Raw genomic sequence first — 21,213 nt, 5'->3', positions numbered from 1 at the left:
GGCCATTTTATCTACCCCTCAAAGCACATCAGATCTATTTTTGAAGCATAATATTCTATTATTAAAATATTTATAACCTACCAGTGCAAAGAAAATCTAACTCTGTGCAGTTCAGATGTTTGCTTGAGGAGTTTTCTTTTAAATATCAAAGACCTTGAATAGACTGTATTCAATATGCAACAGGAAAAGAATGTTTTTTCCATTTCTTGATTCACATTTTAAATACAAAAAGAATAATCTCCTATAATTGCTTATACTGTATTTAAACATACAAAAAGAAGCCTGAAATACATTCAAAACGTCTTTGAGGTAAAAGACTGACCCTGTTCCCAGCAACTGATCACTATTAAGGCAGTAATATATTTCTTAACTTTCAATTCATGATTTCTTGTTTTACAAGACACCAATTTTCCTTTTAGATCACATGATTTCCTCAGATTTTTAAGGTTAAAATAATAAAGGACCTTGCTTCTATGACAGCTGGTTGCGAGCATGATGATTTTTTTGAGAAACACTATAAAAAAGAACATTCCAACAATTCAAGTGAAAAACATTCTAAAAGCACATCTGATAAGCACACTCAAAGCAAATATGCATCTTAATAAATCCCATCTAAAATAGACTTGGATAATATGTCTTAGACATGTTCTGATGCATCAGACTAATTGACCCTATACATGGGAAAATAAAGCACTAATGCCAGAGTACAGCTAGTATGGGATGATGTTCCCACTGCTATCATCAACAGAGCACTGAATATCTTTTTAGTCAGTCCCAAGTAACACAGGATCTCTAGAGTCAACCATTTATTACTTCAAGGTTGCACTGAAATGTTGATCAAAATATTTAACATTGTAAATTCATTAGAAAAATCTTCTGTGTAAATATCTTATGTAGCTAGGGGGTGGGAGGAGTAGGTAGGAGAAAGCAGTGGTACTTTCATATATATATATATATATATATATATATATATATCAGGTGTGTTTATATGTCTCTGAGATCTATCACACTGAAAAAAAATTCACACTTGACTCTTGCCAGTTCTGCTTAACACCAGAATCAAGACTGGTCCCACCTGCGCCCTCAGTTCAAAGGCAGCAGTTTTGCTTTTCAAAATTCTCATTGTCTATCAAGATATTAATAGTGCATATTCCATTTAAATATTTACCAACAGTCAAATGTATTGTTCTACGACCTTAGTAAAACTCAGGACCAAGTCTGACTACAAGGAAGTTCTGCTTTTCTAACCCTCAGGCTAATTATGAATGGCACCCTTTGTCTAGGTATGAACACACATTCAAGAACAAATCACTCAATCGAAACAGTGGTATATATCTAAATAAAAGCTTTTTCAACAGGTAAATTAGATATAAATTATAGAAGTTGCAATTTCCCATTCTGCTAGACTTTTCCCACTTTTATAAAAATGTGTTCATGTACACAAAAGCTAAGTAAACCAAAATAACAAGCAAAACTACTGCAAGATATTAAAACTAAAAAGGAGAAAGGCCAAAAACATTCACCTGGGATATATATTTTTTCCACAGTGGTTCATCTTCACTAATATCAAATTCATTCCATCCATGGAACGCCCGTCTATGACAAACTTCACAGTTTTTTAAGCCATTCTGAAGATTAGCCTATTAAAATATGCAAAGAATAAAGCAGCCAGCAATTACACTGAAAAGCTAGACTTCAAAATAAATTCCAAACACCAAAATATACAGCCTTAGATTATAAACATTGGGGCAACATTCAAAAGACAAGCCTGGTACTAAATGTTTGTATGACAATAAAAGCTAACAGACTCCTATTTTAAAATTCTGTTTGGCAGTATTTAAGAGATTCAACCAAAAAGTCACGTAAGAACTACAGAAGCAGATGTTGCTTCACATCTCTAAATGACTGCTGATCTTCCCTGTAGAAAACTCTACAACAAACCAAACTGTGGGCATACTTCAGACTCCTGAGAATGATGTCAGGAGTTCAGTTGCTCAGCCAAATGACTGCAATAACTTCAAAGTCTTGAGTTGTCAGTGACCACCATTTATCACGGTGTACTCCTCAGGCAGTCAAGCATACAGAAAATGAAAAAAGACCATCTATCACGAAAATTAACCCAGTTTCAATGGTTCATAAATCTGTCAATGAGCAGCTTACTCAGTCCTGTTTCCCTGCTTAAAATGAAGGCTACCAAAATAAATTAAGGACATTAAGGATTCCTTAGAGAAATGGAAGCAATAAAAAAAAAACAACAAAAAAACAACAGGACAGAATTTTATAACAAGACTGACTCCAGGATTTTTATTAACAAATAGCCATCTTCAAAGCATACAGAAATCCAAACATTTTCAAGCTGAATCTCATTCCCCCTCCAAATACTCAATTTTTTTTTGAAAATATTAAGAGATCAGAGCATTTCAAGTAACAATTTAAAAATAAACTTGCTTTTAGAAGCAGACAATAGCTAATATCAAAATGCATGATAATGCATCAACTTTCAATTACAAGATCTGTCCTTAAGAAATATCAAACTTACTGTTTGGTAACAAAAGCACATTCTTAAGAGATGTAAAAATTACTTACTTGCAGGATACTTGCTACTTCATCAACTGGTAATTCACTTGCTTTTTTTGAAGACAGTACAGGAATCATTGTCTCATTGTCACCATCAGGAATTTTTTGAAGACGTGCAACCTAGAAACAAAACCAAAGTCTGAAGGGAAGGAGAGCATCAACGTTTCATTTCAAATGATGTACACCAGAGCCATTCAGTATTAATGCCATTAAAGGATAGTTTTTTATAAACATTGCACTTAAAAAAAAAAATCTACAATTCAGCATATTTTCATGCAGTTACCACCTGCAATAATAAGAGAAAACCCTGGACATGCAACTAAGAAGACTTAATTTCTATAACAATGTGTTCAGTGATGACAAAGATTCTAACAGTTAAACATCTTAATAATCCTTTAGCTCATTATCATCAATATCTGGTCAGAAAGCTATCACTCCAGATAAATTTCACTCCCTGCTACTTTCTACCCATTAATGAAGTAGAAGGAGGCTCTTCAAACAGGTCTATTTACATCTTCTTGTACACAAAGGAGAAACACCATTAAGAAACCCTCAAAGAGCACAGATGTAAGTGAAATCATAAAACGTGACTACAGTACAAAAGTTTCAAGTCAATGCTATAAAAAGTTATGTCTTCCTGTAATTTTAGGAAGTTAAATTTTTTTGAACTGCAGAACAGTGCAATAGCAACATCGATTGTACAGCTCAGCACTGCTTTGATATTTAATGAAACCTCAGAGTTTCTGATTCTTGCTTATTAGATGAGAAGCTGGAGTGATACTCTTTCTTCCTGCTCTCTATCTTACTGCACCCACAATTAGTTACCAGTCCATCATGCCACACACACATCCCCCTCCAATAGCTGGAAGACATCCAACATGCAAACATGCAGGCCACAGAAATGGTTTTTGCATTATACTTTCACAGAATTTCAATAGGTGGGGTTATGCTTTAGAAAATAATTACTGTATGTATTATATAAATCTCCTCTAGGGATGCTCAGACTTAAAATACTTCAAGATTAAAAGATTCCAGCACTTTATGCCCTAAAAGAGGTATGACAATCTTCATTTTCTATACCGCACACTGTTGGTCGTGCACTCGAATACGATGGCTAATTTCCTCTGTAGCTACCAGACACCAGTTTAGGGCTGAAAACCATTAAGCCTAAGTGCTCTTCCAAAACAAATCCACAAACATATGACTTTGACCACAATGACTCTACAACCTCAATAAAAATGCTGAGCAACGAAGCTTTCTCAGTAAGAGCAGGCAGAAATGAACTGACAGCCATTAAAAATTTTAATGCTGAGAAAAACCTTTTTCCCTACACCAAATAACATCACTGCTAAACACAAATAACAACCCCAGAAAAGGATACATAACTGATCATTTCCCTAATATTATCAATTAGGACTTTGGGAAGTTTAATAACATGATTTTAAAGGATATTTTAAGAATTCAAATATCCTTAAACAGAAATATTAAGGTATTCTCAGAGATAAGGGTTTTTTTCCAAATAAATCTTCATTAATGCAGAACTACTGTGCTACAACAAAGCTTATTTTGACAAGCTTTCTGTGACACTCAAAAAGCCATTCATTTTGAATGTGTTTCATTCATATTATCTCCCACTTTTATGAAGAACACTGTAGGTTTTTTCACTGCATACAATACAAAGAAAATCTGGTATAGCATCAGAAAGATAAAGGCTCAGAAGGTCTTTTTATAGCCAGCTCCTTTCAACAGAGTGAAATTACATATTGTATGACAATTCTGGATGGATCCTCATCTAACTTCTAAAAACCCTCTATAATCTTCGTAGATTAAACTACACTTGTAGTTCAGAAAAGAACAATTTCAAATATCTAACTTTGCTACAAATTAAATTCAATTGCTCAGGCAATGAGAAACCAATCACTGTTCCCTTCACAAAATATGAAGTGGGTAACACCAACAGATTTAGGTCCAAAAAACAGTCGTGCTTACTATCTGCTGGACCACAATAACTGTATTCAAGCCAATGATTTTACTTTTACTATGCACTAGTTCCAGAATACAAGAGAAAAATTACTTATTGAATACTGTTGGCAAGTGCTCTCTGAAGTCTTTTGCGTTGCTGCCCAGAGCTGCACAACAGAGATCTGGGCTTCTGCAACACCTTTTAAGGTCTCCAACAGAAGCTATTCCCAAAACCACAGCATTCTGTACTAAAGGAGACAACCCACATATAGCAAGATGCCTTCCCATCCTATGCTGCAATTAATTTTCAGGCATTCATCAGCTGATACCTTAAAATAGTTCAGTACTTCATTGCAGGCCAAGTTTTTACATGGCAAAAGAAAATGTGGGCTAAGAAATTATACTGGCCTATGGCAGCTATCAGATAGGCAGCACGTCCATGACCACTGAAGCTTCTGGAGCTATGACTACAGCCTCCCATCCCCCACTTACAGCTAACTCTACTAAGGAACAAAGCAGCAGGATGCTAACTAACAAAAATAAATAGCTGCCTCAGGAAGGGCTTTTCTTGGACCATTTCCAATGTACACACTACCATTTCTAGGCCAAGAAATATGCATCAATCACATAACTATGGAACTGTGACCAAAGTATGTTTATGAAAATGAATACAAATTCATCTGGAAGGCTTACACTACCAGAAATTCAGAGTTCCCTTCTGTTTTCTCTGAAGAAAAATCTAGTTAATTAGTTAACAGTAAGCTATTACTGTTTCTTCTTCCTCAGATGCTACAAGAGCCTGGCTACCCTCTTTCCACCATGACCAATACCAAGTACCAAAAACTTACCTCTACCATTGTTTTTCTCAGCTTAGCAGGATGAGTCCATTTTAATCAGCAGGGCTCACTGACATCAAGATACTTTTACAATTATTTTTAAGGGGAAATTTTAGCTCTTCTGGCTCAGAGTATGTAAATGGTGGGACCTACATTCACCGGGAGCTGTCTAAAAACTAAGAATACTCTCATAGAAAAATCTATTTTTAAATAAACTGGTGACCAAAACACTTTGGCTAATTAGCTAATATAAAGCCCTTTAAATGTTGCATAAAGTTACTCAACTGACCTAAAAGGGCAAAACACAAAGGAAGTAGAAAAACAAAACTATAGAGAGCAGCAAAAGTGAAAAAAAAAAAAAACAATCAGACGTTCACAAAACAATGACAATTAAGTTGAGGTACTGAGAGAAATTCTGATTCTTTCTTTGAGATTCTTTCTTCTGAACCTTTGGGTCCACCTGAACAGCTCACTAAGTCCACCTGAATCTATCCCATCAGTCACGGTAAAATTGAACCCCTTTCAAGCCAACTCAAGTACTACAAAGACCTTTCAACTTGTTTGTAACGATTCACCTGTAAGACTATTGCTGTATGAGCAGTTAGTGACCCACATTCAGGTACATGACTAGCGCAGATACCACGTGATCATTACTGAGTCATGCTGTGCCTAATCGATAGCACAATTAATGAACGTCCACATAATCGATGTGTAACTAATCAATGTGCACTTCATTTTATGCACAGTACGCTGTCTTTTCCACTTGAAATATTACAAGCACCTTGCACAGGAACTGCAGTTTTATTAATAAGGATATGAGACCATGTTGTCCAAGGGACAACAAAGCCCACATTGCAGACTCGACTGCTATCAGTGATGGATGAATCTGTACTGTGAGCAAAACCACGTGACAGTATTAGTAAACAACAAGCAAACAAGATCTACAGTGTGCCATGCCCTGACCAGAGATCCATCCCAAGCCATATCATCTCAGGATTACAAGAATCAGAAAGGACATACGACGTTATAACTTGCTATCACCTTTTCTGAGTTATTATTCGTGATCTGCCTTTCAAGTGTTCATGCCTTTCGTATTGGGACCCCAAAAGAATCAGCACCTCATCACCCACCGTACGAATTAGCTTTCATTTTTTATCTACCTTTCCCCCACTGAAAAAACAGCAGTGTTCAACAACAGAATGAAAAGGTGTTTCACTGAACACAGAACAGACTGAAACTTACAAGCTTCCCAATTCCTGAATTTTCTGTATGATCAAACTATATTTGATGTACACTAAAAGGTTTAAAAACCTCATCTGTGCACACAGTAACACAATAAAATACCAAATGCTCACCTTTTTCTGCACTGTCTAGAATCCTGAAAGCACACAGGGCTAGAGATCAACTAGATGTCAATAGGCACAGAGGTTTCAGTCTCCATGTGTCTGCACATGAACTTCGGAAACAATTCCTGCTAGGCAGACTCTTGGCGGGGAAAGGAATATTTAAGGAAAAAACTCTACCCAGAATGGAAGTAATCCTGTTTTCTGACAGTTCCATCAGATATGAAGATTCAGTTCAAAATCTTCTACTCATTAGGACATGGTGGCTAGAGGTTTTGGAGAGCCAGATCTTTACCTATCTTATTGCCCACCTTCAAGCTCTCCATTTCAACAGATCATTGCTCAGCATCATGGTTGTGATTCCACAGAGTCTCTAGCTAACAATCACCTAAACAAATATCTATTTCACTAGATGTTTATGCCATCTTACCCTCCCATTTGTCTAGAAGGCAAGGTGCTCCTGGAACTTCAATACAGGTCCCAGCCACAGAACAATGGCCAAGTGACAACAAGACACAGCAAAAAGCCAAGCCAACATACAAAAAAAAAGGCATTAGGCACACTTAATAGTTACAGTAAGCCCTAGACTAACTGCACAGCCAGAAGCAAACCCTGGATTCATGGGAGGATTCCAAAAGTGGAGCTAAAGCAGAGAGGAATACAAAAGAGCCCTCAGATCATTCTGAAACAAGCAACACTCAACATGGTTGACTATGGTTGACATGGTGACTGTGATGCAATTTTCTCTGTGAAATTGAATCAGATTTTAACAGGAATTAAATCTCCAGAGAAATTCACCAGTTATGCTAACAGAAGAAGCAGGTGGAAGCAGCAGAGTGTAGCAGATAGGGATTTATTAAAATAAATAAAAATCAGTGCAATCAAGTTCACAAACCATAAATGCAGACAAGCTACAAACTTACCATGATTAGGTAAATTCCAATGTTTAATGTCTTATTCTTGTCTTTTGAATGAATTTATCTACATTTGAATTATGTGCATAAAATTGGAACTTACATGGAGGAAGGCTTTATCTATACAGACTGCACTGATACAGTTGTGTGTACCTAACACATGATTACATCAAAGACCATTTATGACTGATTCTCAATTAGCAATTTCTCAAATGAGCCTCAAAATCCTGTGAATTTAGACATGATAAATACTCAAGTACTGTGACTGACCAATAAACCCCTGTAACAGAAGGCACAGAGGGGGCAACCGTGAAGCACCCACAAAGCTCAGGAAATAATGCAGGGTGTGACTAACCACAGCTGTTACAAACAATGTAACTACTTCAACTCAGTGGAGACTGGATGGTGGCCTTTGCTTTGGATAAACAACTAAATCCGTTGAGTGGATCAACTGGTGATACGAATGTCTCTCCCTGATTTCATCAAAAGAATACTAATGTCTGAGTTTGCATCCCACCCCATGCTGGTCTGGATTATGTTGCTTGGTCAACATATGCACTGAACCACTGACAAAATTTCAAAGAGAGCAGCACATGGGATTTTAACCCACGTGATCCTTTCTAGCAAGGGGGATGCCCAGCATCCTGATGGTGCAAATGTTATAGAGACTGGAAACGGGAATCACATTGGTACTGCAACTGAACTGTTTATTTCAATTTCTAGATCTTGCTAAGTGTAACTTAAAAAATATACTGAAAACATAATACAAATGTGTTGTTCTTCTAAAGCAGAAAGCCCATATAACATCAAGTATCTTAAAACACACACATTTGACATTACAGAATCAATTAGTTTGGAAAAGACCTCTGAGATCAAGTGCAACCTATGACAACACCACCACGTCAACTAGACTATGGCTCTAAGTGTCACATCCAGCGTTTCCTAAAATACCTCCAGGGATGGTGACTCCACCACCTCCCTGGGCATTCCAATACCTAATCACTCTTTCTGTGAAGAAATTCTTCCTAGTGTCCAACCTAAACCTCCCCGACACAGCTGAAGACTATGTCCTCTTGCCCTATTGCTGGTTGCCTGGGAGAAGAAGCCAACCACCACCTGGCTACAACCTCCTTTCAGGTGGTTGTAGAGAGCGATAAGGTCACCCCTGGGCCTTCTCTTCTCCAGGCTAAACAACCCCAGCTCCCTCAACCATTCCTCATAGGACATGTGCTCCAGATCCTTCACCAGCTTCATTGCCCTTATATCCAACATTACACCCTCCACGTGTGGATTATCCAAAAGAACACGGTCAGAGAACATTATACTCTGACACAAACCTCTATGGGAAGTAATATCATTTTCTTTGAGCAAGAAGTAAAGTGCCAACACTCATTCAACACAAACACCCATGACCAATTTGCAAAAAGGGTATTTTGTCACTGCAAAAGTTATCCCTTCCTGCCCCTCAAAATGTTGTAATGAGCGTCTTGTTTTCTACCAGGTACAGTTTGCTCGGGAAAAGAACTACTTCTTGAGGGCTTTGGAAGTTACTGTATACTGTCTTCATTTGAATGGACTCCCTTGGAAAAGCTTGACAATTTTTCACTTCTGGGGAAACAGCTGCAGCAGCCCTGTATTCTAATATTCAAAATGAATTTGTTCCTATTCAACAGTACTTGAGTTAAAACATTTTACCAGGAGTCCCCACATCAAAGAAAGGGTATATAGAAAAGTTTGGACTCTAAAAAAGCCAGAAAAAAAAGAGAAACACTAATTTGTATTAATGATTTCTCCTTGGAGAGTAATTTCTATCCTGGGAGTCACACAGTTTCAGCCCCTTGCCATTACTTCACAAGACTTTACAGAAAAAAGGCAATATTCAATCTGGCACAGACACCACCACCCATTAACTAAAGAAATATAAATACTAAACTATGAGAACAACCTGCTAAGCTGCCCTTTAAACCTAGAAAAAAACCTGCCTTATATTCAAGCACCATTTCAGCAGTGCTTAGGACTTTCAGTATGGCCAAGATGCAGCCATAATGCAGAACTGTCCTCCTTGATACACAACACTTCAGCATTTCTGATCAACTAAGAAATAAACACCTAATACTGGCACTGACCATTATAAATCTCAGCATTTGCCCAATCTTAAAAGTTGTAAAATATTTAAACAACCTATCCCCAACCCCATCTACACTTCAGGCAGTGTAATAAAGACTAAGATGCTCCATTTAACATGCAATTTATTAACTCTGCAATAGACTATAAAGCCCAAGAACTATTTTCAAGTCCTAAAAATACCTTCTAAAAAGAACACTCTCAGAGAAACATGTGTCCACAAACTGAAATACGTTTTACTCTTTCAGGAAGTTTCACCATGTCTTCTTCAATTTAAAAAATAGAAAGTAGGACATCTAGTTCAACTGAGGCTACCAGCACAAGAGTAAAGATGGGCAATTTTCTGTAATCATAGTATATACCATGTGGTAATCTTACAAACCTTGTGAATGACAACTGCCCGCTCTCCAGCTAGACAAAACATTTCACAAAAATAATGATACCTTAACCTGACTGCAGTGCTGTAGACTGTAGGAGTAATGGCAACAAAAAAAATCCAGCTAAACCTCCAACACCACTTCAGCTTCCTTTGGCTCATTCAATGTAGAATACAGTAGAATAATGTAGAATACTTAAGAATACCAAACACTCAAATGTTTTACTCAATTGGTACAAAAGATGTACCATTTGGAGCATTTCTACATACTCTGGAGGATGTACTATAATGAGTTTAAAGCCTCATTGCTGAAAGCCTTGAGGTAGCACCAGCATTACCAAGAAAGCATTGACAAAGACATCAGATCTATCTGTAGTTGGCTAGCCAAAATATTCAGTTTTCATTCGTCCTGTTCAAAAAAGCTCCTTAAACACTAGAAAAGTCCGCTTGAACATTTCATACGTTTGTCTCTACTTATTAATCAGAAGAACAAAAAGGTACAAAATCCTAAGGACACACTAAAATGATCAAATCAATGGTAGTGCCTCGATGAAAGCAAAGTTTATGTATAATAACACTGGGTCAGTTCAGAAATTCATTGCCTAAGGAAGAGAGCACTGATGGCCATACCTCATTTGACTCCAAATAGCACGTGCCTTAGCTTAAATCCTGATTCACATGAAGCCCTTTAGAAGTTAAAGGCCAAAAGACTTCAGGTCTAAATATCAGTCATCTATCTTGACCGAGAGTTGCTAACTTTCTAGAAGAGAACATTTAAGCTTAGAAATAAGATCACATGGCTCCTCTCCAACAGTCTGCTTGTATCTCATAACACTTTGAAGTGCTGAGCTTCTCAGAATCCAGGACAGCACTTGAACAGCAAACACTAATAAATAATTTTATCATCCTGTGATACACTACTGATGTATCTAGAACATACAGAATTTAGCTGCCATACAATTATGTTAAGCAAAAACACCAACAGAAATATTTTATCAGTATTTGTTTAAAATAACGAAGCTCCAAGACTTCATAGTTGATTATATCCTTGACAATTATGCAGTTACCTCATAATATGACAAAATAAATTTCTAATTAAAGAATGCTGAACTTACAAAAGTTCTCAGGACCAAGCTAGTGTCAGTGTCAGTTTAAATGCAAACTTAACTCACTGCATAATTACTCTACTTATGGCAGTAAGCTTTCTTACAATTAGTATCAAGAAAGCAGCAACATTGTATTCACCAACCTTTTTTTTGTGAATTATGCATTCGGGGAAAAAAGTGCTGCAGAAAATTTATTACTTAAAAATATTTTGAAAGCCTCTGTAAAAGATTCTGTAGGTTGCATCTGCTAGCCCATTAGCCATTTTATCCCTTCCAATTGTTTAGAGTAAAATGTTTACAAAACAAATTACTAGAAACAGATGTTGGTCCCAAATTTAATACCTTGATTACTGTATTTTATTCTCCCTCTCTTCTATGCATTGTAACTTTAGCATTCCTTGTAGCTTCTACAAACCACACTGCAAATGTTATTTATCACTCAGTGTCAATCAGGTATCACCTGAAGCCTTTGACCAAATCAAAAGGCCTTGTAACTAAAAATCCATTTATTAACTTACTCCACTCTTGCAAAATTCCATCATGGTCTACGGAAGAACTGATACTATGGTTACACAATAAACTTAGTCAAGCTAACAGTCTGCTTATGCTAAAAGAGAAGGAGGTCTCTGTCCTTCACCATTTTCAACATTAACTGGACACTTCATAAGCCCATTCAACTTCATAATTCAACAGAAAGCCATCCAACAGGGGCAGGAGGAAGGAAGGGCTGAGCTAACCTTCTGCCACGTCAGACAAACAATCATGAGAGTCAACTCAACACTACAAGCAGGAACAGGTCTCAGAGCAGAACCATCCTTCAGCAGTAAGACAACACTTTCATTCAGTCCTACAGAACAGCACCCCAAGACCACAGCATATTTGTCACTCTTCACAAAAAACCAAGCAAAAATATTTGTTTATCTTTTGTTAAATTAGCTGCCCTAAGAATTGTCTGCATTTTCCTTACACCACTGTTTCTCTTGACTCACCAAGAGATTATGCCATAGACTCTCCACCAAAAGGAGTTACAAAGCTAGCAAAATAACTAAACACATTCTGCAACATCTGAACTAGATTATTACAGATCAGCATTTCCAAACTAACTGCATGGGAAAAAAGGGGGAAAGAAAAGGCTAATAATTCATCAACCAGACTAAAGGATGACAGTGACTGGTCATTTAAAAAGGAAATACATGTTTCTAATGCAAGACTGAGCTATATTAACTTGGCAGTTATTTAAGTTATCAAAGCACTGTTAAAATATAGGAAGATATTTAAGATATCTACTAGAACTAGTCTTTAGTGAAGATTCCACTTTAAAAAAATCTTTTCTCTCACCCTAACCTTCAAGTTAAACGTAAGAGATGTGACTTTTGCCAGCATAAGTGTTAAGTACTTGTTTCTGGTTTTCTGCAAGCTGCAGATAATAAAAAACTGTAATCAATGAATATCAAAATTCTTGTTTCACCTATTAACTTGTTAAGAAATTATCTACATGCCAAAAGGAACTTGAACTGCTGTGATAACACCAAATCCATTTCAGAATTTCTAACAGTTTTCATCACAAATTTCATTCTCATTATTTTGGATATTATTTAATGAACTACTGATGATGCCACTCTGGAACTATTTAATTTGTTTAAGTCACCGCTGCCTCAGGCATCCCTTCCCCCTCTGTTGTCAGTCCCATGTACACATGCTCCACCCCTTCCTTAGTAAGGCTGCCTAATCCATGATGACCTAAGTCTACGCTGCTAACTCACTGCCCCCAAAACCCAAAATCTATTCACTGATCTTCAATCTGTCAGTTTAGCAACTAAGCCCATTCTCATCATTTAAAAAAAGCCACCAAACCCACCCATGAAACTCATTGGAAAATTCAACTGCACTTTAAGCACGAGACAAACAAAAATTTGTCCTCTCAGGATACTTTTCAAAGAAATAAAACATTCTTCACTTATATCTCCCTACTCATCCAATTATCAAAATTATCCTGAAATTACTACAGGATGTAGACAGACTATAGGCTGAAGTTAACAGTCATCTTTGAAGATTAGCTAAAATTAACTAGGACTCCAAACAATGAGGATTTAGGAGGATTTCTGAATCATCACATGATGTTTTTATCACATTGAGCAATTCTGGTCTGAGTTTCTGTACCAACCTTCTACATGATTTGCGGAAAATCTTTTTGGTTTACAGGCGAAAAAACATTACTCCGACCTCTTCTGTTGGGCACTTAATTATATAAAAATAAATACTACATAAGGCCTGGATAACAGAACAGTACTCATATTTAACAACTTATATTTGTAATTATAGTCTGACCTCAAAGAAGCTCAAAGTCTATGAAACCTAAACTTTGTCATTTTTCTACTAAAAGGCAGTCTTCTACAAGACAATCTTCATTAGAAAACCCTAAATCACAACCTAAAAGACATTGATAAAAGAAAGGAAAAAATTTCAGACCACACTATGGAAAACTACTTCAAATGGCCCAGAGGCATCAATGGAGAGATCCAAAAAGCTTAGTTTACATTCAGTTATGTTTTGTCTATCCAGGTTCTCCTGACTGCCTATAGTTTAAGAAAAAGCACCTCTTATGAAAAGAAGGCACAAAATTCCATCTTTCCAAACAGAAATAAAAACATCATTCCTCTAAATCATATGATTAAGCAGAAGTCTTCCTATGATGGAAAATTCTCTCTTGCCCACCATGAGAAACATGAATTCTTGCGGAAGTTCAATCAACCCCACATAAGAAACAGGAACCACAAAGTCTCAGGACAAAACACTAACTTGGAGTAAACAGACAGTACCACTTAGGAGTACTAAATGAACACAGGAAAACATCAGTTTTCCAAACCATCTTATCACTTCCCAATCTTGAATATTCATTCAAATACAGGAGGGGAAAAAAAGTCTGTCATTTCTTGCTCAATACCCAAACCTAAAGAGACCTTTCAAACAAACTTGGGAAAAAAAAGTTTAAAAATAGTCTAATGGCAATCTTTGTTCTACACGATTACAAAGATTATTCAACTATCGCCAGGAGAAGATACATTAAGGATGCTCTCAAGAGTTCTGAAAAGTTCCAACATGAAAGCTGCTAGTGTGTAGTGTCCAAAATGCCAAATGGATAGAAAAAGAAGGGCTCAAAAATACCAAGAACACCAAAATAGACACTACACAGTTGTAAATATATGTGTCCCTCCCGAGACTCAAATAATTATGAGATGAGGAGGGTGTGGGGGTGGAAAGATTAGAGAATTAATTCATGTATTCAGAGGACCAGTTCATTCTTCTTATCGTTATTTTCTCCTACCCCCAGAAGCCTACCCTGTTTTGAAAGCCCTCGATAAACCATAGCCTTTTTTCCTGCATTTGAAATATGCATCTGATCATCTTGTAAAGTATTTTCCCCCCAGATAAAGCTTTTTTATGTGATTTCTATCATACAATTATTACTAATGTTTATGCATAATTTATTTATTCCATGAGAAATACCATCTTTGTGCTACTAGCATTTGGAAGAATTAGAATGGGCCATACTATCACATGCAACTTGACTATAAACTACATCTATGATATACTCTTTATTTGGTAACCGAATTATGAGGCATTAAAAGTCTTTCTGCCATTTTGGTTTCGGTACACAGGTATCAGACAGCTACTTTTTTTCCCCCCTCCCAGGTGTAATTCTATTCACTGGTGGTACACCCACCTGCCTTCCTCCACCTACAGCACTGCCCATTCAAAACCCTTTTACTTGCAACACAGTGACTGAAAAGCAAAGGCATTGACACCACTTCTATCAGCTCTCCAGCCTCTATAAACAAAGACCAACTTTCCAGAGATGGTCCCCACACTCCAAAATTCTTTCTACTAAGTTCCATGCTCTTTATTACAAATATTCAGTTGGAAGACATGATCAACAGAATTTAAAATATTCTAACATGATTTTAAAATAGGAAAAAAGTTCTGAAACGCCAGATGATAACAACTTACATAAGTTTTCAACATGGGTTGGACTTCACAATTACCACAACCTTTCAGTCATCCGAGGCAACCATGCTTCCAAACAGAACAATATCCAACCGTAGAAAATAATTCAGTCTACCCCACAAACTCAATTCAGTTCTTCATTCAAGTCAAGCTATTAAAAAAGCATCCCTCTCTCTTCAGACTGGGGTGGGTGGAAAAGGAGCACCTACATCTCATGTAACTACCTCTAGCAAAGGAAATTCAGTAGCCACCTAAAAAAACCCATCTATCTTCTAAGAATTGAGATAACATAAGGAAGAGGGGGAATCAGTGGTTCTTTTCTTACATATATAGTAATAAAAACAATACATTTCAGGGATTTTCAACAACCAGCATCAAACAGAAAGGGAAACAAACAAAAATCAGGAAAAAAAAATAATAAAAAAAAAAAATGCAATGAAGCTCAAAGTCACTATCACAATCCAAAGAGGCTTTTAAGGTTCCCAGAGCATAAAACTGAGGGCCGACATGAACAAACTAAAATAAGTCCTCAGGTTCAGTCATTTCCAAACTAGACAAGAAGAAGAAAGCATAATAGAGCAACTTATTTCAGTACATAGTTTACAACATCATACCACATCTTTCAAAACTTTAGAACCACCTTTTTAATTAAATACTGTCCAAGAGAGCAAATTTCAGTCATTTTAAAGAACACAAAAATACATTCAACACAAAATGCAACCAATGCTTCTCAGTTTCACCCTGAAACATAAATTTAAGAAAATCATATAATATAAGAAAATACCAAGCAACTAATGCTCAGAAGCTCCTATCTAAATAAAATGTTCCTATTCCAAACGCACAGGGTACGGTAATGCATAGAGCACTAAAATGCACAATAGATGCATATCTGAATATCTGTTACACGAGAATAAAATTTGTCTGATAATTAGTTCAAAAAGCAGGAGAACAAATAAAGAAAAGCGATGCTCCTGCAATTCTTAAACTACAAAATGCAGACCAAAATTCCTACCACAAGATTGGCACACAAGAGCAACCCTGCAAACCCCTGGAACGGTAAAACATACACACGCACCAGTAGGAGTTGTCACCAAATTGCATGCAAAAATCCTCTTAGCTCCAATGAAGTCAGTGACTCTGATGAGACCTTTACCTTCATTTTCCATCGAAATTGTACTTGAGTCGATAGTTACAAAAGTCTTTAGCAACAGCAGCGCTGGAGCGGGAGCGGAAAGGTGAAGAGAGAAATGCCCCAAAATCCCAGGCAATCACAGTGCTCCCTTTGCCCCCACCTGCAGCAACATCTGCAAGAGAAACCAACGCTAAAAGAGGAAAAAAATGGTAAAAAAAAACAAAATAAAATTTAAAAAATAGAACACCAGAGCCGAGCCCAATGGGCTGCCAGCGCGGAGCAGCACAGGCACACGCAGCGAGCCCGCAGAGCTGTCAGAGACCACCGAGGATGAGGATTAGGATTAGTCGCCTAGCAGCTACAGCACCACGGCGGAGCAGCGCCGCCGCTTCCCCCTCGCCACCAGCGCCTTCAACAGCCTCGTCCCGCCCGGGGAGGGGCGTTCGCACCTAAAAATAAACCCTCACCCCAAGTAACCCCCCCTTCCCCGCTCTGCCCGCACCCTCAGCGCCAGGCGGGAAGGAAGGAAGCGGCGAAGGAAAGCGGCGGCTCTCCGAAGCGACCCCCGCCCCGCAGCCCCCTCGGCCGCCCCGGCCCCGCCCGCCCTGTAGAGCAGGCGGCAGCGGGCAGCGCGGTGGAGGCGACGTGTAGGAACGGAGAGAGGCGCAAGCGGCAGCTCCTGCACGGCCACCGCCCCGTCCGCGCCGCCTGGCCGCGCCTCTCACCTCGGAGCCCCGGGGCGGCACGGCCGCATCCCCGCTCCGCTCACTTCCGCGGGCGGCGGGGGCCGGGCAGAGGCGGCGGACGGGGCGGGGCGCGGCGGCGGAAGGGCGGGCGGGGCCCACGCACAGCCGAGCTCCGCAGCCCCGCCGGGGTCGCCCGCTGTCCGCCGGCAGCGGAGGGGTGGCGGCTGTTCTGTGTTCCCCGCATGGCGGAGCGGCTTCACCCACAGCCCAGGGAAGCCCCTCAGGCTGCGGGGCCTCGCCGCGCTGCGGTTGAAAAATAAAAGCGTTTGAACGCCCCGGCCCCTGCGGCCGCCCCGCCCGTGCCCGCCTCTCCCGCCTCGGTGCCCACCTCTCCCGCCTTGGTGCCCACCTCGCTGCCCGCCTCGCCTCCCTGCCCGGGCAGGAGCCGCACGGCACCGCGAGGGAGGCGGGGCGGTGAGCGGCGTTGAGCGGCCGGCGCGGGGGGTGAGGAGCATCGGGCTGTGCTGAGGGGTCCGGCCGTGCCCTCGGCCCGCCGGGCTCTGCGCCAGCGCTGGGAGCCAAGCCTGGCCCTCCTGGCGTGGGAAAACAATCCCGTAGCGCCCGCTCGCCACAGTGCTGCTCTGCTGCCATGAAAACGTGTGTCACGTACCTGGAGTAGAATCGTAGAATCATCGAGGCTGGAAGAGACCTTTAAGATCATCCAGCCCAACTGTCCACCCAGCACTGCCACTGTAACCCCTAAACCACAAAATCATAACACCCAGCACCAGATCCAGATGCCTCCTAAACACCTCCACCCTGGGCAACATATTCCAGTGCCTGACCACCACAACAGTGAAAAAAATTTTTCTAATATCCAGTCTGAATCTCCCCTGTCTCAGTTTAAAGGCCTTAAGTAGCCGCTATTGGAGTTACAGTACAGCTAGACTAGGCTGGTAGTCCAGTTGGTTTTGCATCACCAAATTATCCTTTTCTTATAAATGTTAGCAAAATGAAAAAAAAATCAACTGAATAAAAAATCTTAAACACTTCAGGTTTAAGATTTAAACGAACTAGGTTTTAGCTGCCAATCATAAAATGACCAACCCTAATCACTATTTGAATTCTGAGGGGGAAAATATGCTTTACCAATTCAATTATGCTTATCTAGACACCACGGGAATATTACCTGAAACTCTAGTACAAGTGCTGAGCTCTAAGGCTAGGGAAGTTTTCAAATAAAAGCAACCTCCACCAATACAATAAATTTTAATTGAAGGTATGATGCATAGCACTAGTAAGAACAAAATGCCTTTCAACTTTCAAGGTCAAAATCTAATGAAGACATGCTAATTGTAGGTTTTACACACCATTTCTAAAGGAGCATGACAACATGGTCCTAGAAATGCACTTGCATTAACATCTCATGATTAACAACCTGGCACTTTGGGTTTGTTTTTCTTCAGCAGCAGAAGAAACCAAACTCAGTCTTTGACAGTTCATAAGCAGCATTTAACAGAACTAAATTTTTAACATTTCAGCTAAATCTCACAACCCATAACAGCATGCCTCTTGAATTCCTGAGCTAAACGGGGAAGTTAAAGAGCATCCTTGCTTCTTTTGAAGCTCTTGAAGGTAACTTTGAATGCTAATGCAATATAGATTTTTCAATATATTTTGAGAGGTAAAGAAGAGTTAGAAGTGCTGACTTTAAGTAGAGGCTCCAGATATTTGCATTCGCAAAATTTAGATGACAGCAGATAGGTTAATTGTTTGGGAATACCTAATACATAATTTCTGACCCGTCCCATAGAGTTGCCATGTTACTTGAATATCTCCCTGGTTACTCCATGAAGTGTCCCAGGTAGCACTGTCATTGCAGGAGTGAGTCTCCTCCAAAACAGTGCTTCTGTTAACTTGTGTGTAAGGCAAGCAAAGAACCATGCTGAGATACTCATAATGCTAGTTATAATGCCACAATTTCAACACAAAACTGATGCCCAATGCATTAAGAAAAACATTTAGTTACTTGGTTAAAACAGGTAGCTCTTGCTTTCAATGTCATATGTTACCACTAAATGTGAAAAACTTATGTAAATATTTCCATAAAGGAAAAAACAAAGCCTGTAGGTCCTAATACTGTTAACATTTATAACAGGTTTGGACTCCTTTACACTGTGAAAACGTCTGGGGAGAAGATTGGGAGTTCCTGAACATTATTGAGCTTGTTCACAACTGAGACCTAAATATCCGTGACAAAGTCTGTGTTCATCCTGTGTTCATGTGTCTCAAAAGAAGAGAATAAAGTCAAAAGCAAGTCCTACTCTGTAACAACAACTAAAAAAGCTTCATCTCTGGGGCTTAATCTCTTTCACATTTGCATACATCTGTCAGTCTTACATGCCCGTGGTGCTGCCAGGCAGCTGGGAAGCACCTCTTCAGCATTATACCAGGACTATATCCATCCTTGAAAATTATATCACTGTTTCTGCCATACTCTACAACTGCAAACAGTGTCTGTTTAATAAACAATGCTCAAAGTATTTTATTTCCATCTGCTACTAAATATTGTTTCTTTGAAAATCTTGTCCTTATTATGAGCTTTATCCACGAGGGTATTAGTATAGCCTAATATCTTCAGGAAGCCTCATAAAAGTTTGTGGCAAAGGCATTATTTGGCAAACCAAAGAACATTATGAGGATATGATTGCAGAGATAAGTCTGAAATTAAAAAATGTTTTGCTTACCGTAACCTGTTGTAGCCAGTTGTACTCACAAATTAAAATAATATTTGGGTTACATTTTTTAATCTTGAAAAAAAGTCTTGCAATAAAATACTCCTCTCCAATGAGCAAACATGTCTAGTCCTAACAGAATAATTTCAGTGAAAATACATATACAAATCAGAAAAACATACAAAAATTCAATTAGAAATGGCCAAACAGTCCTTAAACTTCAGTTAGATTCTCTTTTTTAAAAAATAGTACTTGGAATGATATGCAATACTGATGGGTTTTGGGGGGGAAAAGACTGAACACTTTAGTGGTTGTTACATCACTGTTTTCTCTTTCTAGTTCACAGACCTGAAAATGCTTCATAAAAACAAGAAAACCTTCTGGAAATAGCTTTGCATTCAGGACACAAGAGCATTCAATGACAGCTTAAGCAGCCTCCCCACCCTAGGCTTTCTCCATCTCTTGTCAGGTTTAAATGCCTCACAGTACTACCTCAGTGTTCTGCAGCAACCAAAAAGAATTCCTGCCACACCACCTCCACCCCCCCATTCCCTCCCCATCCTTTTCCCCACAGAAGTCTCAAAATTTGCCTTCTGTTGATGGCCAAGTCAGACTTTGCCTTCTGTGAGTGGCTGTCAGTAGGGACAGCCACTGGGTTATCTCAGACACACAACCCCAAACTGACCCACACCTAAGTTCATGTGAGAACTGATTCATGTCTGGAATAACCCAGCAGATCAGTGGATACAGACTTCTCTAACTAAATCAGAAGTGGTTATTCTGGCACAGCCAAGAGAGTGGAACAGGTATGGGGTGCGTGAATAGGTACTGCTGCTTTCAGCACTTTTTCTGACCTCTTGGGCCTTCAGGGCTGAAAACTAGTAATTTGATTAAAGAAATTGTTTGTTTGGGTTTGTTTACTTGTTTTGTTTTGTTTTTTTTTTAATAGGCAGCTGTAAAAATGCATACATAGTTTCTGTATGAATCGAGAAAGGCTGCTTTTAGCTGCCTTTCTATTTTTTCAGAAAAGAATTAATTCTGGGCCTCTGGAAAGCTTGGGAAAATGAAAAAGTAATAAATACATTACATTCCAGGTAGTACCATCAATCAGTTGGAATTAAAGAAGGGAGAATTCAGTCTAATGGCATTAAACAGATAAGCCTTAAGCTGCAGCATGTTTATATGCAAGCTGAACTTCAAGTTTGGTTTAGTCTTCAGGATCTCAATTCAGCTTCATCTCAACAACTCCCTTATGCTACAGCACTACCAGAAGCAGTAAAATGTATTTTAAACATGACAAAAATATCTATAACTGCATGGTTCGCAGATTGAAGATCCTTTACACAGAATTGTGGTGAAGTCACTTTTCAGACCATAACAGCCCTTGAAATACTTGTTGCTCTGAAGTGACATTACA

General features: G+C 38.9%; 1 protein-coding gene and 1 long non-coding RNA gene across 4 annotated transcripts in view; one reads left to right on the top strand and one right to left on the bottom strand.

Moving 5' to 3' along the window:
- Nucleotides 1-21,213, bottom strand: part of ATP2C1 (ATPase secretory pathway Ca2+ transporting 1) — a 68,822-nt gene that overhangs the window by 33,842 nt on the left and 13,767 nt on the right. Inside the window, exons 1-4 of one of the 3 annotated variants that reach the window (XM_039391238.1) lie at nucleotides 17,101-17,132; nucleotides 16,397-16,547; nucleotides 2,587-2,697; nucleotides 1,524-1,640 (exon numbers count right to left, since the gene is read on the bottom strand). In XM_039391238.1, coding sequence (XP_039247172.1) covers nucleotides 1,524-1,640; nucleotides 2,587-2,697; nucleotides 16,397-16,402 — 234 coding nt within the window. In that variant the 5' untranslated portion in view covers nucleotides 16,403-16,547; nucleotides 17,101-17,132. Of the gene's footprint in view, nucleotides 1-1,523; nucleotides 1,641-2,586; nucleotides 2,698-16,318; nucleotides 16,370-16,396; nucleotides 16,548-17,100; nucleotides 17,133-21,213 lie in introns of those variants that run through there. The other 2 variants (XM_039391239.1, XM_027733316.2) reach the window with 2 other exon arrangements.
- LOC120325287 lies at nucleotides 17,635-19,743 on the top strand. The gene is made up of 3 exons (XR_005567208.1): nucleotides 17,635-17,718; nucleotides 18,603-18,696; nucleotides 19,220-19,743. It is a non-coding gene; the product is annotated as an uncharacterized LOC120325287 (long non-coding RNA).

The sequence above is a fragment of the Pipra filicauda genome, unplaced genomic scaffold (assembly GCF_003945595.2).
Source record: "Pipra filicauda isolate LSUMZ 115617 unplaced genomic scaffold, ASM394559v2 scaffold91_size2508729_pilon, whole genome shotgun sequence".
In the NCBI taxonomy this organism is placed as follows: domain Eukaryota; kingdom Metazoa; phylum Chordata; class Aves; order Passeriformes; family Pipridae; genus Pipra; species Pipra filicauda.
This window is presented reverse-complemented; position numbering and strand designations above follow the sequence as displayed.